Source organism: Glycine max, chromosome 11, assembly GCF_000004515.6.
Source record: "Glycine max cultivar Williams 82 chromosome 11, Glycine_max_v4.0, whole genome shotgun sequence".
Taxonomy (NCBI): Eukaryota; Viridiplantae; Streptophyta; class Magnoliopsida; order Fabales; family Fabaceae; genus Glycine; species Glycine max.
This window is the reverse complement of record NC_038247.2, coordinates 6,203,178-6,222,372: the sequence shown is the minus strand read 5'-3', so window position 1 is coordinate 6,222,372 and position 19,195 is coordinate 6,203,178. Positions and strand designations below refer to the sequence as shown.

Sequence of the window (19,195 nt, the reverse complement as noted above, 5' to 3'; positions counted from 1 at the left end):
TTTGAGTTAACCCTTGAAAAAAAAAGTAGTAGAGATTAAAAGAAAAATTATTCACATGTTACAAGAAAAAACAAAAAAAAAGTATATTATAATGATTAAAACAAAAAAAAACATAATAAAATAATTTATTTTACAGAAACTATATTTAAAATAACTCTATAAAAACCATTAAAAACTAAAAATATATTTAATCTTATAAAAAAAATATCGACAATTTTTTGTCAAACATTAGTGAGATGTGACTCACTTTTATTTTTAATTGTTACAAGTATCATAAAACTTTGATCACCCGAATACTAATTTATTTCAATTTAATACAATGTTCAACATTCATTTTTTTTCCAAGTCAAAGACCATAAGTATCCTCCAACACATTGGATTAGAGACTAATTTCACTTCACTCATGGTGTATAATTATTGTTAGTCCCAGAAAATTTTACACACGGAAGAAATCGAACATAGATTATCCCACTAAATAAATTATTTCCACTCATATGAACATAACAAAATTTTAAACTATTATGTCAACCCTTTGCGCCAAGTCTTTGGATTGTTCAATGTTCAATCTAATCCTTCACAAATCATGTTTCCAACACCAAAATACATTTTAAATTTTTTTTCTCATATTTACTAATAATTATTTTCATCCTTCTGGGCAGACATCTTGAAAAACAAAATAAAAATTAAAAATAGAAAATAAAATGAAAAACGGTTTTCTTCAATCAACCATGTCCATTTCTCTTCTATTTTCCATCATCTACTTCTACTATTTTTTTCTCCCGTGTTTCTCTAATGTAATTAGAGATACTTGTTCTTATACGTAACAGTGAATACTAGGATCTATGATGATATTTAATCAACAAATCTAAAAGATGATATCTACCCTCCTATGTAACTTCTACAAATATTGACATTCCTGTGTATTTGATGACTCCAAATGCCAGAAATCATTCATCAGAGTAATTGTCCTCACTATCTTCCCCGTATATTTGATATTCTTCTTCGCTGCCATTTGCTTGCACATTGTCACAATCAATTTCATTAGGAGGGAAGTTAACAAAAAGATCCTGTAAATGAGTCCTTGAAAGATTCTCAAAGTTGATGTCTGAATATTATAAAGGAATTCAAAAGTGCCAGTTGAAAAGCCTTGATGAATGATGAAACCTGACTTTTAGGATAAAAATCCATCTTTGTTCTCTTAACACCTACTCAACCATGCATTGCCATGTGACCAGTAAATAAGTTCAATGTATGTCTAATCTAATAGCTTAACAATGTGAAACATTTTTAACTACTACATACAATATAATAAAAAAGCAGCAATGAGGAAACGTGAATTATGTTATGAATTTCCTAGTTCCATCGTCTCGTCAGAAAAATTTGTGTGATGAAATAATGATGTTTCAATCTCTATAAACTTAAAGAGTACATGACTAAATTTAGAGTTGGAATAGAAAAGGATACAGGAATCAGATGGCAGAGGCATTTCATTATCTCCAGCCTGCATGTGTCAACAACATAAGTTAAAAAATATCCAATTTAAAAGCCATTATTAACACAATCTAAACAGAAAAACATAAAAGCAGAAAGTATAGGCAAGAATTACCAAATCATGCTCTTCTTCCCATTCTTCATCACTATCATTACCCTCAGCTGCCTCCTCTTCATCTTCACCATTATCAAGTTCTTCATTCTCTTCCAAACCTGTGTTCCAGATAAAAAAAAATTATCAATAATTACTCGATTAAAATATTATTTAACAGATCAGAAAATAGTAAATTTTACTTGGAAAAGATATTAAATTTATTTTACAACAAGAACAACAACAAATCTTCCAATTGGTTCGCAATCATATTAGATAACAAATTAATTGAATAAAATGTGTTCTAATTCTAACTTCGTTAATGAATTCTGCTACTAATAGCCTTTTGAGGAAACAAAAAACTTTGCCTCGGAACTTGGAAGTAATCTGAATAGAATTCTTCCTTACAAGTTTCAATAATAAAATACTCGAAATAAATTATGTAGGGACCTCTTGAGAAATAGAAGTGTAATAAGTAATAACTAATAAGGGACTAGTAACTAGACAGAAGTTTGAAAGTGGTTTGAAATTAATGATTCTTCTTATATCATTGGCAATAATTTGTTGGCTCTATCACTATACTAAAACAATATCAATATATAGAATCGGGAAGATAAGGAAAAAATAAAAGGGAGACAACCTAAATTAGCTTGTTGGCATTCTTCTCCATCGAGCTTCATGGCATGCCTATAGCACTCCCTCTTCAATTTTTCAAACTTTAAAGTGGCAGCTCTGAGTAAATTCTCAGCACCAGGCTTGGGGAATACTGATAGATATCGCACCATAAGACGTTGTCTAATACAATTGATCATGTGTTGTGAGAACCACCCAGTTCCAGACTGCAAAAGTAGCATTTTGGATGCAACTTAGATAATGGAATTTCTTATAAGTTCAAGCATGAAAGATAAAATCAAGCAATTTTTCTGATATTTTATCTTTTGTGGCAAAAATTGCACAACAATTTTAACCTGCACAAACTTCAGAATAAAACAAGATTATATAGAATAAATCAGCTAATCCTTGATTGTTCAAGCAAAAAGGAAAAAAGAGCATTTTTGCATCACCCTTAGATAACCATTAAGGGACCTTAATGCTAGGGAATAGGAAAACTATGAAATATGTTAAACGCAGAGTAAACAGTAAAGCATGTTTGTCTTTTAAATGTGTGGGCAATATCAAGTGTGTCAACATAATAAATGAGATATTAAATAAAAATTCATATAAAAGAAGTACAGTGCAAGTTGGTCGGAAAGGAGGCTTATTTATTTCTGATTGAATATAATCATCAACAAGGTCGAAAAACTGTAAAGAAGTCTGGAACTTGTAAGGGAAAACACGAAAGGCACATATATCCTTCCATCTATGTTTTGATCTGCATGAAACAACAGCCAAAACAAATGAGAAAACAACTAAAATGGCAAGATAATAATCATATATAGTGACAATAACCAGATATGTTATATAAGCTAGAGGTCAGCAAATAAATTTAATTGAGATTGTAATAAGTTCCAGTGATCTCTTTTTTCTCTTCACTTTTGATTGTCTATATATATATTAATCTGCATTGTGATTTTCTATTTCCCCTTTCTTGTGCATGCACTTGAATGGAACTGCTTCCAAATTACAGCGAACAGCTTTCTAAACACAGTTAAGAGATAAAATGAAGAAAAAGACTTACTTATTGGCTGAATGAGCATCACAGTAACTTCGTAATGGAACAGGTACTCGATAATCAATTCTTTGATAACTGCTAAACCAAAAATATAAGCTTAGTCAAGATTGAAGATTCAGTTTTTTCAAACAATAAAAATTCACTAAAATAATTGACAGAATGAAGATTGGGTTATTAGAACCCCGGTAAAAATGTATAAATCGTTCATGTTTATTTTGTATTTACAGGTGAGTGAAGATTCAATATTTTTATATGCAAATATCGTAGGAGGCTCATGGGTGGTTGACTGGTTGGTCAAATCAGTTGTGTCTAATACTATAGTTCATAGAAAATGCCAAATAGCAACACAAGGAACCACAATCAACGTGGGAGGAGTAACAATAGCATTCATATAACAGTCAGGGATGCATTCTCATCCTCACAAACAAAAACATGAAAATAGTATTTAAAGAGCCCCATTCTTTTAATGACATTAGTTTAGGATGAAAACAACCAATGGATTCAAGCTACTTAGAGAACAAATTGAATGTTGTATGAAATAGCTGACCAAATTGCATAGAAGCATGGACCACCAGTGAGAAAAAATAGCCATTTCTTTCTAAGCCAGTGTCCAGCGAACCCATTTGCACTAACTATATTCTAATCAAGATTCAATAAACTGATTCCCCATCTTATAAACTAGTCTGAAATTTCAGCAGACAACTAACTATCCCTCACCCCAGATAAACTTAAGCCAGATGTTTCCAAAGTTCAAAATATGTCATCAACTCCCTGATTCATGGTTGATAATGATAAAAAATTAGACAGGCTTCTAAAATCATCATGATCCCCATTCTAGATCTACCTCTTTTATTGTTACAGTGTTAACTGTAAATTGAAAGGTACAAAGGAATTACATGATACCATGACATACTGGTAGTTAAATAATATTTCCAAACCGAACAATACATTAGAAATATATTATCACAGGAACCAAACACTTTTTTTAGTGCAAATGTATGACTAAAAAATCCACGAGATTATTTAGAAATTAGGAGATGACTTACATTCGAGAATTAGGATCTTTGCGTGGATCATATCCTTTCTTGATCCAAAACCTCAGAAATGGTCCACTAGAAAAGTAGTAAGAAATTCTAGATAGAAGCCTGCAAGAGAGAATGATGGTCACTGGCACCATTAGCAATTCAATTGTTGCAAGTTAAAAAAGCTAATCAGCAGAATTTACTTCAGTCACCTTCTGAGCATGCTGTGCGAAAAGCTTAAGCCCTTATCAAGCAAGAGTTCGGTAAGCGAATTTTTGGACCATATAGGCCGCTCATCAAACATTCTAGATACAACCATCTGTAACTCCCACTGATCTGAGCCTTGGGGTATGTATTCCTCCCAATTCACTTTCTTAGGAATCTGTAGGACAGCTAAGTAATACTAGAACCACAAAGTGCAATTTGGTTGCAATGTGTTTTAAGATTTTTTTTTCGTTGCAAAACCTTTGACTATGTTCAAAAAGTGAAAAAATTGTAAACACAAAGAAAACCTATAATGTTTATACAAAGTGAAAAAAAAAATTAATAGGTCCCGACGGAAAAATAGAATGAGCAGGTATTCATAGTGTGATACTAATTACTAAAAAATAGTACTAATTTGCAAGCTCTGTGTTGATATGTCAGCAATGTGTTAAAATTAATCAAGTAATCATAGTAATGATTCAAATGTAGCAATAAACAGCTTGTATAAAAATAGATTAAAACTTAGAAGTCATGAAGAGAACTTTCAGTTTTATTCCATCTCTTTATCTCTTGTTTAGGAAGAAGAAAATAGAACATTAAAGAGCAAATTAAGGAAGGAATGCAACTAATTTACTATATTATATTTAATTACAAATTAATATGTATAAATCATCCCATTAAATATAAGTTTTTCACTGACAAAAGCTACAAATTTTCTGACTCCTGGGAGAGGGTTGACGGGAAACTGTGATCCCCATGCATAATCACTAAGGCTGGCCAAAAAATGATATTTGAGCACATCTATTTTGTATACAAGTAATTCAAATAATGTTGCCAGGAAATCAGCAAATCAATGGCGAAGCTATAATTAAATTTAAAAAACTCCACATATTTAAGTATGGAATTAGATGTATACTTTGAGAGTAAATTTAAGGGGGGGGGGGGGGGGGGGGGGGGGGGAAATTAACATCCCCAGGAAGCAAAAAAACAATAAAAATAGGCATGATATAATCACATAGAACTTTCAACTTAAATACGCTTGAAATATGATGGTTCTACCACTTGAGAAAAGGATATCTTTAATGTCAAAATCAATTGCAAGAACTGGCTCCATGTCCATCTGCACACATCACATGAAAAGTTTTGCTAAAAATATTGCATGACTAATGGCATCCAGACAAAAAATAAGAATTCTTCTAATTCTTATTAAGGTATATGTCACCTAGTATCTACAGATTTTCAGAATGTGATATTTTTCATCACTGGCTGAAAATAAATGTCAAATTAACTTTTATCAACTTCAAAAATAAATTGTCATTCAATTTAAGTAACAATGTTTAACTAGAAATAGAAAAAAAATGTCAAATTTTTTAACCAATGTTGTGTCATTCCTTTGTTTGAAGCTTGACAAGGTATGAGACTTGAGTCCCACATTGGAAGTATAGAATGCTAGGGTGGGGTTTATAGGGAGTGGGTTAATGAAATAGAGACCTTCAATTTCTAGGACTTGAGAGAGTGCATTAGAACCTAAAAGAAGGATTTAGAAGTAAACAAACTGGACTCAAGTCTCAAGAACACTCCCTATAAACCCCACACTAGCATTCTATACCTACTAAACTTTGTTGTGTTCTTGAGTTTTTATTTTTATTTTTTCCTGTCCAATGTTATATTTAGTTTGGAGGGTATTTCATTCTCCTCTCTCTAGCTGTATCTTGCCTCTTTTCTCATTAATGTAGTTTATTTTCCTACCCTACACAAAAAGGTATTTACATGTTTATGATGTATGGAATTCCAGGATGATAGAAGATTGTATATTCAACAAATGGGGTAAGACAAATTAATAAAAACCTTGAATGAAGAGACTCATATTAATGATTCTGCAAACAAGTGTTGTGATTGAGAGTCAAAGAGATGCGGATCAGTCATCAACACTTATCAATGATTATTAATATGTTTTAATATACCAAAAGGATTAAATTATATCCTATTAAGAAAATTTATCTGAATTATCCTTACCTCAAAATGGGGTTGTACAACTTCCTCTGGTTTCTTTTTCGAACTCGACATGGTAGCTGGTCTTAAGCTGAAATAAGAAAATGACCAAGTCACTTCAATGTAGAGTTAACAATTGCCAGTCATATAGGACCCTGCCATAATTTTCTTCAAATGTGGAACAAATATGGTATTGTCTGCTGATTCCAGACTTCTCTCTTAAAAACGAGTATATGATCACTGAACAAGAAATGTCAGAAACTTACACTAAATTTTCTGGCACATCTTTTGGAGCGAAAATTGGAGGCACTATAATCATAACATCCTCGTGATCCAGATCCATGAAACCACCTTTATCTATGACAGAGCACAACACAAGCCACTAATTTTGTAAAAAACAGACATTAAACACATCTGAAACATGGAGTTAAAGTAACAGAAACATTGAAACAAAATATTCACCAAAATGCAGTTCTTCTAGCTCTGACCAGTTCCGCTTCTTCCTCCGGGCAACATCAGCATGAACTGGAATCACATGTTGGTAGTCCGCCATCCCTTCATCATTTAGAAACACAAAACAAACGCAACCACGTAACTTGCTTAAGAAACCGCATAAAGCTAATTAATTTATACACAAAACACCAAAAGAAAAAAACTCATTTAAAGTGTCAAACCATAAAAAAAATAAGCCTCGGGAAAACGAGCGACGATATCAGCACAAAGACTTCCCTCTTGGTCTTGCTCCCCATTTGTAGAGCTGCTAGAAGCTTCGGCATCATGAACAGGTGGTGGTGGTTTTGTCTTGGATATTTTGAGAAGCAGAGAGTTGGTGGGACGAAGCTCCCCAAATGCAGGGTGAGAATAGGGGTCTTCAGGACGGAAACGAAGCTCTAATTTGTTGGATTTGGAACAGCGAGCCTAAAAATGAACAGAAATTGGCAATGAGATGAATGAATAAAATGAAATTTGGCTAGGCTTTACCTTCTGGATGGCTTGAATTCCCCCAAGAGTATCAACAGCTCGAGAGATGGATGATGGATAAGCAGGATAGTGCACCATAAATCCTTGAGGTTCCGGTAGAACCCCTGAGATTGTGCCATCCTTTATCACTCCCATTATTACCTCTCTCTCTCTGATGGGTTAATTATTTCGTCTTCGTTGCGCTTTTTCTTTAGATTAGCGTCCTCTACTCAAGCAAAGAAACTTGGGGTTTGGGCCTTGGGGGACTGCCAAAGAATAACTTGGGTTGGGCCCCAACAGCCTCCTTTTGACAATTACTTCCTCAACCTCTCCAGATTTTATAACAATAACAATTCTAAGGTGGACCAGTGAAAAATCTGGCCCATTTTACACTACGTATTACTTTCCACTGGATATATTAGTATAATATTGGACGACTAAGATAGTTTTTTTTAATATTATTAAATAATTAAACTTTTATTGGGATAGATTAATTTACTCATTTGCCCTTTTGTAATTTTAGCAATTAAAATATTTTTAATTATTACGTATCAATTAATTAATTACACTACCTAAAAATATGTTTATATACAGTGTCTCATAAATGATGTCGTTGAATAGAGGCCAGCATCGGTTGATAGTGGAGTAATCTGTGAGGATGTTGATGCAAGATCCGTTTAAGGAAAGTGAAAGGGTATTTTGTTGAGTCTACCTGAGCATGAATTATTGCCTAAGAGAGGAACAACAAAGGAAGGAGACTTGGAGATTGGGTGGAATGGGTGAATGAGAGAAGCAGCAAGAGTTACACAACGGTGAAAGGAAAACATGTAGTGGCATAATCATTGCAGCGCACCACCATGATGGTGTGATGAGAAGTGGTGCACCACCGTTGTGTCAGCCATGGGTGGTAGCCACTGCTGATGACAGAGGACAAACGGAAAGCTTGCTTTGAGGAATGCTAAGAGATGAAAGTGGAGGGAAAGAGGATTGTCACCGTGTGCGGTTGCTACCCTTTTCAACAGCGGGTGACAACCTTGATTTAGGTTTTCAATTCCTTAATATAATAAAGTCATTGTCTTTTTATATATAAAAAAAAACCAGAAAACAACCCTTGATAGTAAATAAAATCAAGTTATCTATTTAAGACCACATGTTTTAGTGGTCCAGAGAGTGTTGGCCACTGATTTTCTTCTATTTAATCTATATTCTTTCTTTTACATTTTCATTTGTCAAAAATAATTATTATAACTAATAAATGTGGTTTCTATTTTTACATTCAATCGTTCACTATTTTTTAAGTTAAAATGTAATTTCCATCCTCTTATTTTTCAAAATTCAAAATTTTAGTCTTTATATTTTTTAATTAAGACATTTCTTTCTTCATTTTTAAAAAAATTCACAATTTTAATTTCTCATTTTTCAATTGAGATATCACTTTTAAAAAATTCATGATTAAACTCATTTTAAATGTCAATATGTATACTTGGTTAAGGTCATACATCTGTTTATTAGTCATGTGATAGATTTTTTTATATTATTTAATTTCTGATAAGTTTAATTTATATAAAAAATTAAAAAAGTAAGCAATCAATGTTTCAAACTGATTATCAACATTAAAATCACAATTTTTTTATAATTGAGGGGTGAAATTTCTCAATTTAAAAATAGAAAGACAAATCATGAATTTTTAAAAAATAAACAATAAAATGTCTCAATTAAAAAATAAATAAATTAAACTCACATATTGAAAGTAAAGAGACAAAAATTATATTTTAATTTTTTTAATGATATATCCATGTTTACTTAAAAGATAAAAAACCTGTCTTGCACGGGTACTTATAATATGGGAGGAACTAATCTCAGAAGTTTGCCAAATCGACACTCGGTTTGATAATACCTAAATATCTAGCTCTACAAACTAACAAGTGTAAAAGCAACCAAAAGAACATCAACCTCCAAACATTAGGCAATAAATGAATAACAGAGGAAGAAAAATCATATAGCAAATACAAGAATACAGGCTAAAGTTAATATCTAGCAGTCTAAGGAAACAAATTCGTCGACATACTTCTATTTTCCCACAATTAAGTCTATGTTTGGATGTCAATTGGGGAACTTAAAAATATTTTTATTTTTTCAAAATAACAAGTTCTTCTTTCTTCATTTTATATCTTAGATTTCACAAACTTGTATAAGAATTCTCAAACGTGTATTACTTTGTATTCAAATATAACCTAAACTGTGGGATGAATGAGGAAAAGAACTTTACTTCTCCAGAAACCATCAGCAACATGTCGACAAGTTACAGCATTTGAGCACGTGTATGACCTTTACTTTTCCTTGTATCTCTTCAGAGGTAGGTAATGGTTCCAAACTATATGCGTCGTACCATAGTCCATACACAAAAGAAGTTGTATAAAATTCTACCAATTCCTTCACTGAATGGATGCACTCTTTCTTGAATATTCGCCCTGTAGACTAACGAAATGTGCTTACAATATGATTGTTAGATATCCCAAAAACATAGTTGACAAATACAACAAAAACACAGATATGTATTTCAACAACCAAAAAAGAGAATCAAATTCTTTCACAAATTTATCTTTAATTATTTAAGGTGAGAATATGAAATATATAATAAAAAACATCAGGAGACTAATTTATCTGACCTTGATAAGGAATCCGTCTTCTCCATACAAGTTCATAGGTATTCTAGTTTGCCAGAATAAGATAACTACAGAAAAGACAAAACAACAGTTCTATCTAGCTATGTAGAACCAGACTATACAAACAACGTCATGGAGACAGAGGACCAGAGAGTAGGCATTTATTTTACACATGGTTAATTTAGCATAACAGAACTTCTAAGACTTATATTAGAATCAAGATGGAAATGGCAGAAGCATATTAGGCATCTCACAAGTCATTCCACTAGGCATTTATTTTTAAATCCCTCTGCACATTATTTGTACCCATTTATTCTTGACTTCGAAATTTTAAACTAGGTAAAAGGGTAGCCTGGGCTAGAATGTCTCTTCAGGGGTATTGGATTTAAATTTATCTCCTTCAAGCAAATATTTTAAGGTGTTGCTAGGTGCACCCAGCATTATTGTTGGTGCACCCAGTACTTAAGGTGAAATAACGAAAATATCCTTGATCCGTAAGTCATATAAGTTGATCGTAAAAGTCTTACGGATCAACTTGATCCGTAGAAGCCTTACAGATCAAGTTGATCCGTAAGTTTTTTACGAATCAAGTTGATCCGTAAGACTTTTATGGATCAAGTTGATCCGTATTGTTCTGTAAAAGGCTTACGGATCAACTTGATCCGTACGATTTATGAATCATCATCACACACACTCATCACAAATACGAAAAAAATACAGAGACAATTTTGGTATTTTTTAAAAATGCTGGGTGCACCTAATAACACCCATATTTTATGGGCTAGATAGATCCCATCAGTCTTTATAAGACAAAATATCTGGTTTCCTTGATTCCAATATGTCGGAGCATCAATGTGATGGAATGAAAATGTTCAAAGGTATAATACCAAACAAAAAATGTATATTGTATGGAACATAATATGTTGAACACCGGAACCACATACAATAATTAATAGTAGTAGTATGATATTTCAGGCAAATTTTTATTATATATTCCATACTTTACATTAAATCATTTAAGAATTTTTTTACGGAATTTGATTCTTTTTCTTTTTTGTTGTTGAACTGCATGTCTGTGTTGTTTTTGCCAACAATGTTTTTGGGATATGTATTATAGTAAGCACATATCTTTAATGTACATGGCGATTCTAGAAAGCGTGCATCCATTCAGCAAAGGATTTGGTAGAATTGTATACAAATTCTGCTGTGTTTGGAGTAGCACATATAGTTTGGAACCACAACCTACCTCTGAAGAGAATATATAGGAAAAGTCAAGGCCATGCATGTGCTCAAGTGCTGTAAGTCAAGATATCATTTAATTGTGAGAACATAGTAGTATGTTGATGGCTTGATGCATTCGTTTGCTTAGAGGGGTAGGTATTAACTTTAGATTATATTAGCTATATTATATGCAAGATGCAGAGCTAGAGAAAAATAATTGTGAGAATTACTTATATATTACCTATGAATTATTAGAATTAAGAGGAGTAGAAAGATGAGAGAATCTGACAGAGACAGAGTGATCAAGGGTAGTAGCATAATCTCATACGTATACCGCTAAGTTAAAATTACTATATAATTTCATGTTACAAAAATACAAATAAGAAGAAAAAATGACTATTTTCGTTTTGTTTATGGAAGCCCTAACATATCAGAAGTTAATTAAAAACTGCCAATATTTCTGTCCTCGTATGTGTGTACATTGACCACCAAAGTCAAGCCAATAACTTTTACCTTCGTCCCAAGACTAACCTATATTTAAGATTTGTATAAAAGAGTGGTCTTAATTTGAATCAAAAAATTCTTGTATTTATAATCGTTGGGTACGCTTTTAAAATATTAAGTCGTCCTATCAATAGTTGATAGAGAACTGAATCTCTTAATTAAGTATTTTTGTTGGAACATAATCTCTTTATTAAGTATGTTGATAAAGGCCTTTAAATTCTAACTAGACGTATGAAAAAGATTTTATTATATAGGAGAGACAAGCCTACTACAATACATGCATTAAAAAAAATAACTTTCGACAGTTAATTAAAGAATACTTTCAATTTATATATTTCCAAAATATCAACAGAGGACACAGACCACCTTATTATACAAATTCTCTTATCTACGCTATTGAAAAGTTATACCACTACATATCCTCTCATGTAATTGCAGAAACATGATCCCAAACATGGTACAACTTTCCATAAAGGATTTGACAAATGAAGATTTTACATCATTTTCATTTTAAAAAGCTTGGGAGTTTCGACATTCAATTCCTCCTAAATAATCAAGATATCGTACCCAACTTTTTTGCAATGTGAACTATACATGACGCCAGTCTAGGCACAATGTTTGTCTTTTTCCCAAAAATAAAAAATAAAAAATATGAAGTATTTTGACGAGAAGGAATCGAAGAAAAATCCATAGCAAGATAAATGTGTTTATACTAAGATATGTTCGGAAATTGATTAATAGCTAGCACCAATAAAATTTAACGAAAACGGTTTGACAAATATATTTCCTAGTCTTTTCCTACTTCTCAGTTGTTTTTTATACCAGTGTTTGTCCAAATTAAACAAGTGGCCAGCTCATCTATTGGTGCTAGATATATTATTATTATTATTATTATTATTATTATTATTATTATTATTATTATTATTATTATTATTATTATTATTATTATTATTATTATTATTATTATATATCTTAGTACTGTAACTTCCTTATATAATGCTGACGTGTTATTCACTACAAGAACATATAGGTACTAACAGTTTTACAAGGTAGCACACCACCACACGGTAGTTGAGAGTTGAAAGTCATATTTCAGATGCATTTGTTGACCAAGTACTCATTTGTTACATAAAATGAATATTTTAGTGCTAAACGTGGGATAAGGCACGGCGGGGCCATTTGCTATGATAAAGAAAATAACATGTAGCTAGTAATGTTAATGTCAATGCGTTACCAAAATTCTCAAACCAATAGCTTGAAAAGTATCAATTTTAAAATTGTATGCAACAAATATTAGAATTCAAATTGATTTCTCTCAAAAAAAAAAAAAAAGAGTTCAAATTGAAATACCTATTTTGTGTGAGAACATTTTTAAGAGTTGTTCTTTAATGATAGTATTTTTAGAATTCTTTTCTTTAACGAAAACATTTTTAAAGAATCTTCTTAATGTTTAATTTGTTTCAATCTATCATTCTCATTTTTATTTTTAAATTAAATTTTAATATTTAAAAAACTATAAATAATTGAAAACAACTACAATACAATTTCTTTATCATACATTTAAAATATAATTTATATATTTAAAATATTTATTTATTATGATATTAATTATGATATAACTAATATATATATCTAAAATTATTTATTCATTATAAATTTTAATTATATAACATAAACATCACACGTTAAACTAGTTGTATAATCATTTCATATTATATTAGATGGTATTTCACAACTGATTACAGATTAATTGGCAGCCAATTTTTATTGGTCAAACTCGGCGTTGAAAAATAGAGTTGAGCTCACCAGCAACTAGCTTGCTGCTTAATTAATACTGAAAATTCCCCCCACCAACCTAGGTGGCTACTTTGATATAATTTAAGCCGGTCACACAAAGCCTTCTAAAATAATGCATGCTATCATGCACTTTTCCACACACGTTTCTACAAGGTTAATTTGAGCCATAATTGGCATGCTTATTAGATTGACCATGTATGTCTCGAAAGTGATTTTATTTCCACCATGTCATTATTAATTAAATTAAAATCCTAGACAAGGACTAGTTTTATATACATGCACAAGACTGTACACACGACAAATTTATATGTTGAAAATTAGTCAAAAAAAAGTAATGCTGAATTATTGATGGTGCCCCATCTTTTCATAATTTTGTGTTGTACCACACCCACTATATATATATACATCCAAATGCTTGAGAGAAAGAACAGCACACACAAGGAGGAGACAACACAACACAAGGTGCAAAAAAACAGAAATTAAACACTACAAGTATAGGGTGAGAAAATGGGTGAAGCTAAGGAAATATGGTCTGCACCAATAACCCCTAGAACAGCTTCAGTGGTTGGAACACCTGTTGTGGCATCTCCACCTGTGTCATGTCCACCCTCTCAGCTTCACTCTCCATCTCTAACAAGGTCACCCCTCCTTCACCCTGAGGATGGAGATGCACCACGTCCTAATAAAACTTCTAAGACTCCAAAGACACCAAGAACACCAAGAACCCCAAGAACACCACTTAGAATCTCTAATTTGACTCCAAAGTTCCTCACACCTTTGGGGAGCCCTGTGAGGAAAGCTCTGAGGTTCACCAAGCTTGATCCTCAGGATGCTTGGCTTCCAATCACTGAGTCAAGGAATGGTAACAAGTACTATGCTGCTTTTCATACCCTTTGTTCTGGGATTGGAATTCAGGCCCTTGTTCTCCCTGTGGCCTTCACTTTTCTTGGTTGGTAAGTCTTCAAATATTCAAATTAATATTACATGCATCTATGTTACTTATGTTATCTTTTTATGTGTGTATACCCTCCCCATCAATCTCTTTTATTCACTTTCTGTGTTTGTATATATTAGTCAATTTTATCTCTTTATTGCTTCTCAATTAGTGTGTTTGTTTTCATGGTAAAAAGTATCAAAATCAATTTTGCTTTTCATCAAACGTGATCTTAGTAAAAATAGGAATGTTTGGTTATTGCTGAGTAAATTGATTCTGTCTCCAAAACTCAATTTAACTAAAAATGATAGATAAAAAAAAAACCCAACAACTTTTGTGTTGAGTTGAAGAGTTTACTCCAAGTTTTACATTAAACTTGTTTTCAAGGTAAAAACATCCAAATATAAATAACTTTTTTTCGAAATCACTTTTAATTACCAAAATTAATTTTGTAAGCGTCTATTCAAACACATACTTAGTTCATAATTGAATTTCAATGGGAAAGCTCAAATAGTTTTACATCTAAATTACAGCAGTAAATTAATTTTGTCTCCTTCATTTTTATTGTTTGGGATTTACAACTGTGTATTAGAATTCGTTAAATTATTTTCTAAACTTTAATCTAAATATAGTCTTACTAATTCTGATAGTTGTTGACTTGTTGTAAGTATGCCTATTTGTAATTTACTATAAAATTACAGCTAGGATACTTGCAGGTTACAACTGAACAGGTAGAATGATGGTTGGAATTATTATTAAAAACAACCATAACAACAACTTGTATGATATAAAAATGATAAAATTTTATTTTAACAGTAAGTAGTGATCATTACTAAAAACGACCATAATAACAACTTGTATAATATAAAATGATAAAACTTAATTATAATAGTAAGTGATGATAGGCTCTTATAATTGGACGTTTCTTTTCTTTACTTTTTGGGTCATTATTGAATGTTTATGTTCTAAGCTCGATTATTTGATTTCAAATAAAATAACAAATTAAAACCCATGTATTGTATTATATGGCCACGTTCTGATTTCTTTACACGGAATTGTTGAATTTTGAACTAACAATATTTTGGCGGATTGCAGGACGTGGGGAATCATAAGTATGACTCTGGCGTTCATATGGCAACTCTATACCTTATGGCTGCTGGTCAACCTTCATGAGTCGGTAGAACAAGGTGTACGCTACTGTCGATACCTTCAACTCTGCGGTGCTACCTTTGGTATAATTTCTCCACGTTTCCCCACTATATTTTCTTTTCAATTATTTAATCCTATTATTCTAAATTTGAATAATTTTCTTAACTAACTTTTTATTGTAAAATAAAATAAAAATACATTTACTTAATATGCATGTGCAAGAACGATCTGTTTAGAGAAAAAATCTTAATTTGATTTTCCCTGTGTGCAAAAAAATTTAGACCAACGCAGTCATGTACAGCGAATGGAATGATTAGATTAGTCTCTCATGCAGTAAATTGAGAGTTATTCGAAATCTCTGATCCAGCAAATTAATTTTTAAAAGTTTAAATCAAAGATGAAAAATAAAAAATGAAATGCCAAAATCATTTCCCAACTAATAAAGTGTTGGCATGATGTGTTGCAGGGGAGAAACTTGGGAAAATCCTAGCCTTGTTCCCAATATTGTACCTATCAGCAGGGACATGCACCACATTGATCATCATAGGAGGATCCACAGCAAGGACATTTTACCAAGTGGTGTGTGGTGAAACATGCACTGCCAAACCCATGACCACTGTGGAATGGTACTTGGTGTTCACCTGTGTAGCTGTGGTGCTATCACAGTTGCCAAACTTGAATTCCATTGCTGGGGTGTCACTCATTGGAGCTGTCACAGCTGTAGGGTATTGTACTGCCATTTGGGTAACCTCTGTGGCACGGGGTGCCCTAAAGGATGTGAGCTATAACCCTGTAAGGACTGGAAGCAGTATTGAAAATGCCTTTGGAGTGCTTAATGCATTGGGTATCATTGCCTTTGCTTTCAGGGGCCACAATCTCATCCTTGAAATTCAGGTATGGGAACATAATATTATGTGTTTATTTTCCTATTACCCAGTTGAATTTTATGAAATTAGTGAAAATTTGAATGTTGAATAATAAGAACAAAGAACATAATAAATTGTGGTCGATTCAACTGTTGGTTACTTGTCACTAATCAGAGTCAGGCTGAGTTACATAAGCAGCAAGAATTTGAAGTTTCTTTGCCTTATCTTTTGACTTGGTAGGGATGAAATATATGTGCATTGCTTAGTTTAATATAGTACTGCTTTCAAAGTTTCTAAGTTGACATTAAAGTTGTTGAAAAACTCAAATAGAGAGAGACCGGGTCAAGCATACAGTATTGAAGTTAGCGGATGACTTTCCTTTTTAAATTAATTAGTCGACATTGACGTTTGGAACATAGGAAAAAAAATCATGAATTCAGGATAAGTGCTGAGTAATAATCAATTTCATTAAATATAAAGACAAATGGTTAGTTGAGTTGTGACTTCAGAGTTATTACTACCATCCAAATCTCAAATTTTTCAATGGATTGAGCTGAGCTTTAGATATTTAATTGGGTTTAACTTGAGCGTTAGCAAGTCGCGGTCGCTATAGTTGTTCCTCTATCTCTTGAAGGGCTCTTTCTTTATTGAAAACATTAAATTAACTAAGTAAAAAAATATTTCTTGTTATGTGATCAATGTAAAAAATACTTCAAATCTACTATAGTAAGCTTAGTGGTGAAAAATTTAAGTAGTTTGTATTAATTAGTCTTCTTTTTATACTTTCCTTGCAGTCTACTATGCCTTCAAGCGAGAAGCATCCATCACACGTGCCCATGTGGAAAGGGGTCAAGGTTTCTTACACAATCATTGCCGCATGCTTATTTCCCATGGCCATTGGAGGCTATTGGGCTTATGGCCAATTGGTATGCATCTTATGACTCTAAAAGTTGAAAAATGAACCTAACATTAGGACCTTAATTATCTTATGGAAAAATACCATATGGTATAATATATTTAATTTATTATATGATTCAAAATTTACAGATTCCTGCAAACGGAGGAATGCTCACGGCCCTATACCAATACCATTCTCGTGATGTGTCAAGATTCGTGCTTGGATTAACAAGTTTTTTTGTAGTGGTGAATGGTTTGTGCTCGTTTCAAATCTATGGCATGCCAGCATTCGATGACATGGAATCAGGTTACACTGCAAGGATGAAGAAGCCATGCCCCTGGTGGCTTCGCGCGTTTATTCGGGTGTTCTTTGGGTTCTTGTGCTTCTTCATAGGAGTGGCTGTTCCGTTTTTGTCTCAATTGGCTGGTTTGATTGGAGGAGTGGCTTTGCCAGTGACATTCGCGTACCCATGTTTCATGTGGCTCAAGACAAAGAAGCCAAAGAAGCTTAGTCTCATGTGGTGGCTCAATTGGTTCTTGGGGACATTGGGTGTGGCTTTGAGTGCCATATTGGTTGCGGCTAGTTTATATGTTATCGTTGATACTGGTGTTAATGTGAGCTTCTTCAATCCTCAGTAGTCTCACATACAGAGTGAAAAGAAGTACTAGGAAAATGATGTTGGGAGGTAATTAATTAGTAAGAGATTTACTAAGGGTTGTCTTTCTTTTTTTTTTCTTTTTTTTTTGTTGAGAAATTCTAATTCGTAACCTCACTTTGTAGTTCTAGGTTGATTTTCCCTTAGTGACATTTTTATAAATATCACTAACTACATAAGGGGAGGGGAAGGTAAATCAAGATTGTATAAATTTTCTTGTTCTGGAAATTGAAAAATACTTAAAGAGTTTATTTGCCATATATGATATGATGAAGTCGGATATAGTATAAAAATTGAAAGCATAAAATTTAATAATATTTAGTCAATGTTTTCTGTTGCATAATATAAAATACTATACTATGTATTATATAATATGATATTATCCTGCGCCTGTCAATCCACTGTTAATATTGAATATGATAATATTGTTTTTTATTAACAAAAGCACGTAATTGAAAATATAATTCATTTGAAGCTGTTATGTTATACTAAAATTAGGAAAAATAAAAGCTCACAAGGCATAAGAGAAGAAAAACTCAACCACTATATACATTATGTTTAATATTAAAAAAACAAATGAAAGCTGCGTAAAATAATTAGAGATTATGCAATTCAAAACTATAAGAGTTCAATAAATAATTTGTAGTTTTTAATTGAGTAAATTTAATGTCTAAATTACCTTGAGAACAAAATAATATTCTATACACCTCACTCTTTTTTTGGTAATCATGAATTTTTTTTATAATCTTAATATTGATATGAAGTTATCTTCATCGAAAGCAGCAACAAATCTTTGTTGAAAATCTTAAACACACATAAGATAAATATTTATCTCCCAATAGTTATTGATTCTCTACCATTTACTCTATTATTATTTATATAATTGACACACTCAAAAGTCTTAATACTAACAAAAAATATTTTTGGACACTCTATCATTTTTAACACCTAGTGAGAGGGAGAGAAAAAATATGGACATAAAAATATGAAAGATGATTTGACGTGATAGAAAAAAAAATTAAAAAAATGTTAATTAAGTATTTAAAAAATTAGGATGTTAAAAAATCAATGCT

General features: G+C 32.0%; 2 protein-coding genes across 2 annotated transcripts; one reads left to right on the top strand and one right to left on the bottom strand.

Annotated features, from left to right (window-relative positions):
- Nucleotides 1–712: 712 nt before the first annotated feature.
- Nucleotides 713–8,612, bottom strand: LOC100819979 (general transcription factor 3C polypeptide 5). The gene is made up of 14 exons (XM_003537623.5): nucleotides 7,454–8,612; nucleotides 7,147–7,390; nucleotides 6,935–7,027; nucleotides 6,739–6,829; nucleotides 6,497–6,563; nucleotides 5,558–5,600; nucleotides 4,489–4,660; nucleotides 4,301–4,399; nucleotides 3,261–3,329; nucleotides 2,816–2,954; nucleotides 2,223–2,421; nucleotides 1,607–1,704; nucleotides 1,465–1,501; nucleotides 713–1,105 (listed from the first exon to the last, which is right to left on the bottom strand). Exons 1-14 carry the CDS (start codon nucleotides 7,586–7,588, stop codon nucleotides 948–950), a joined length of 1,644 nt encoding a protein of 547 aa, XP_003537671.1. The 5' UTR covers nucleotides 7,589–8,612; the 3' UTR covers nucleotides 713–947.
- A 5,324-nt stretch (nucleotides 8,613–13,936) lies between these two features.
- On the top strand, nucleotides 13,937–18,384 carry LOC100819452 (amino acid transporter protein). Its single transcript, NM_001354291.1, has 5 exons — nucleotides 13,937–14,573; nucleotides 15,650–15,786; nucleotides 16,170–16,597; nucleotides 17,364–17,495; nucleotides 17,617–18,384. The coding sequence occupies exons 1-5, from the start codon at nucleotides 14,128–14,130 to the stop codon at nucleotides 18,103–18,105; spliced, it is 1,632 nt and encodes a 543-aa protein (NP_001341220.1). The 5' UTR covers nucleotides 13,937–14,127; the 3' UTR covers nucleotides 18,106–18,384.
- Nucleotides 18,385–19,195: the final 811 nt, after the last annotated feature.

What these genes read in the sequence shown, in the direction of transcription:
- LOC100819979 (XM_003537623.5), bottom strand. Translation starts at nt 7,588, where the DNA reads ATGGGAGTGATAAAGGATGGCACAATCTCAGGGGTTCTACCGGAACCT. An exon ending in TTGTACAACCCCATTTTGAG is followed by an intron (nt 5,601 to 6,496) that starts GTAAGGATAATT and finishes TGATGTGTGCAG; the next exon opens with ATGGACATGGAGCCAGTTCT. An exon ending in GATGCTCATTCAGCCAATAA is followed by an intron (nt 2,955 to 3,260) that starts GTAAGTCTTTTT and finishes TGTTTCATGCAG; the next exon opens with ATCAAAACATAGATGGAAGG.
- LOC100819452 (NM_001354291.1), top strand. Translation starts at nt 14,128, where the DNA reads ATGGGTGAAGCTAAGGAAATATGGTCTGCACCAATAACCCCTAGAACA. An exon ending in ACTCTGCGGTGCTACCTTTG is followed by an intron (nt 15,787 to 16,169) that starts GTATAATTTCTC and finishes GATGTGTTGCAG; the next exon opens with GGGAGAAACTTGGGAAAATC. An exon ending in ATCTCATCCTTGAAATTCAG is followed by an intron (nt 16,598 to 17,363) that starts GTATGGGAACAT and finishes CTTTCCTTGCAG; the next exon opens with TCTACTATGCCTTCAAGCGA.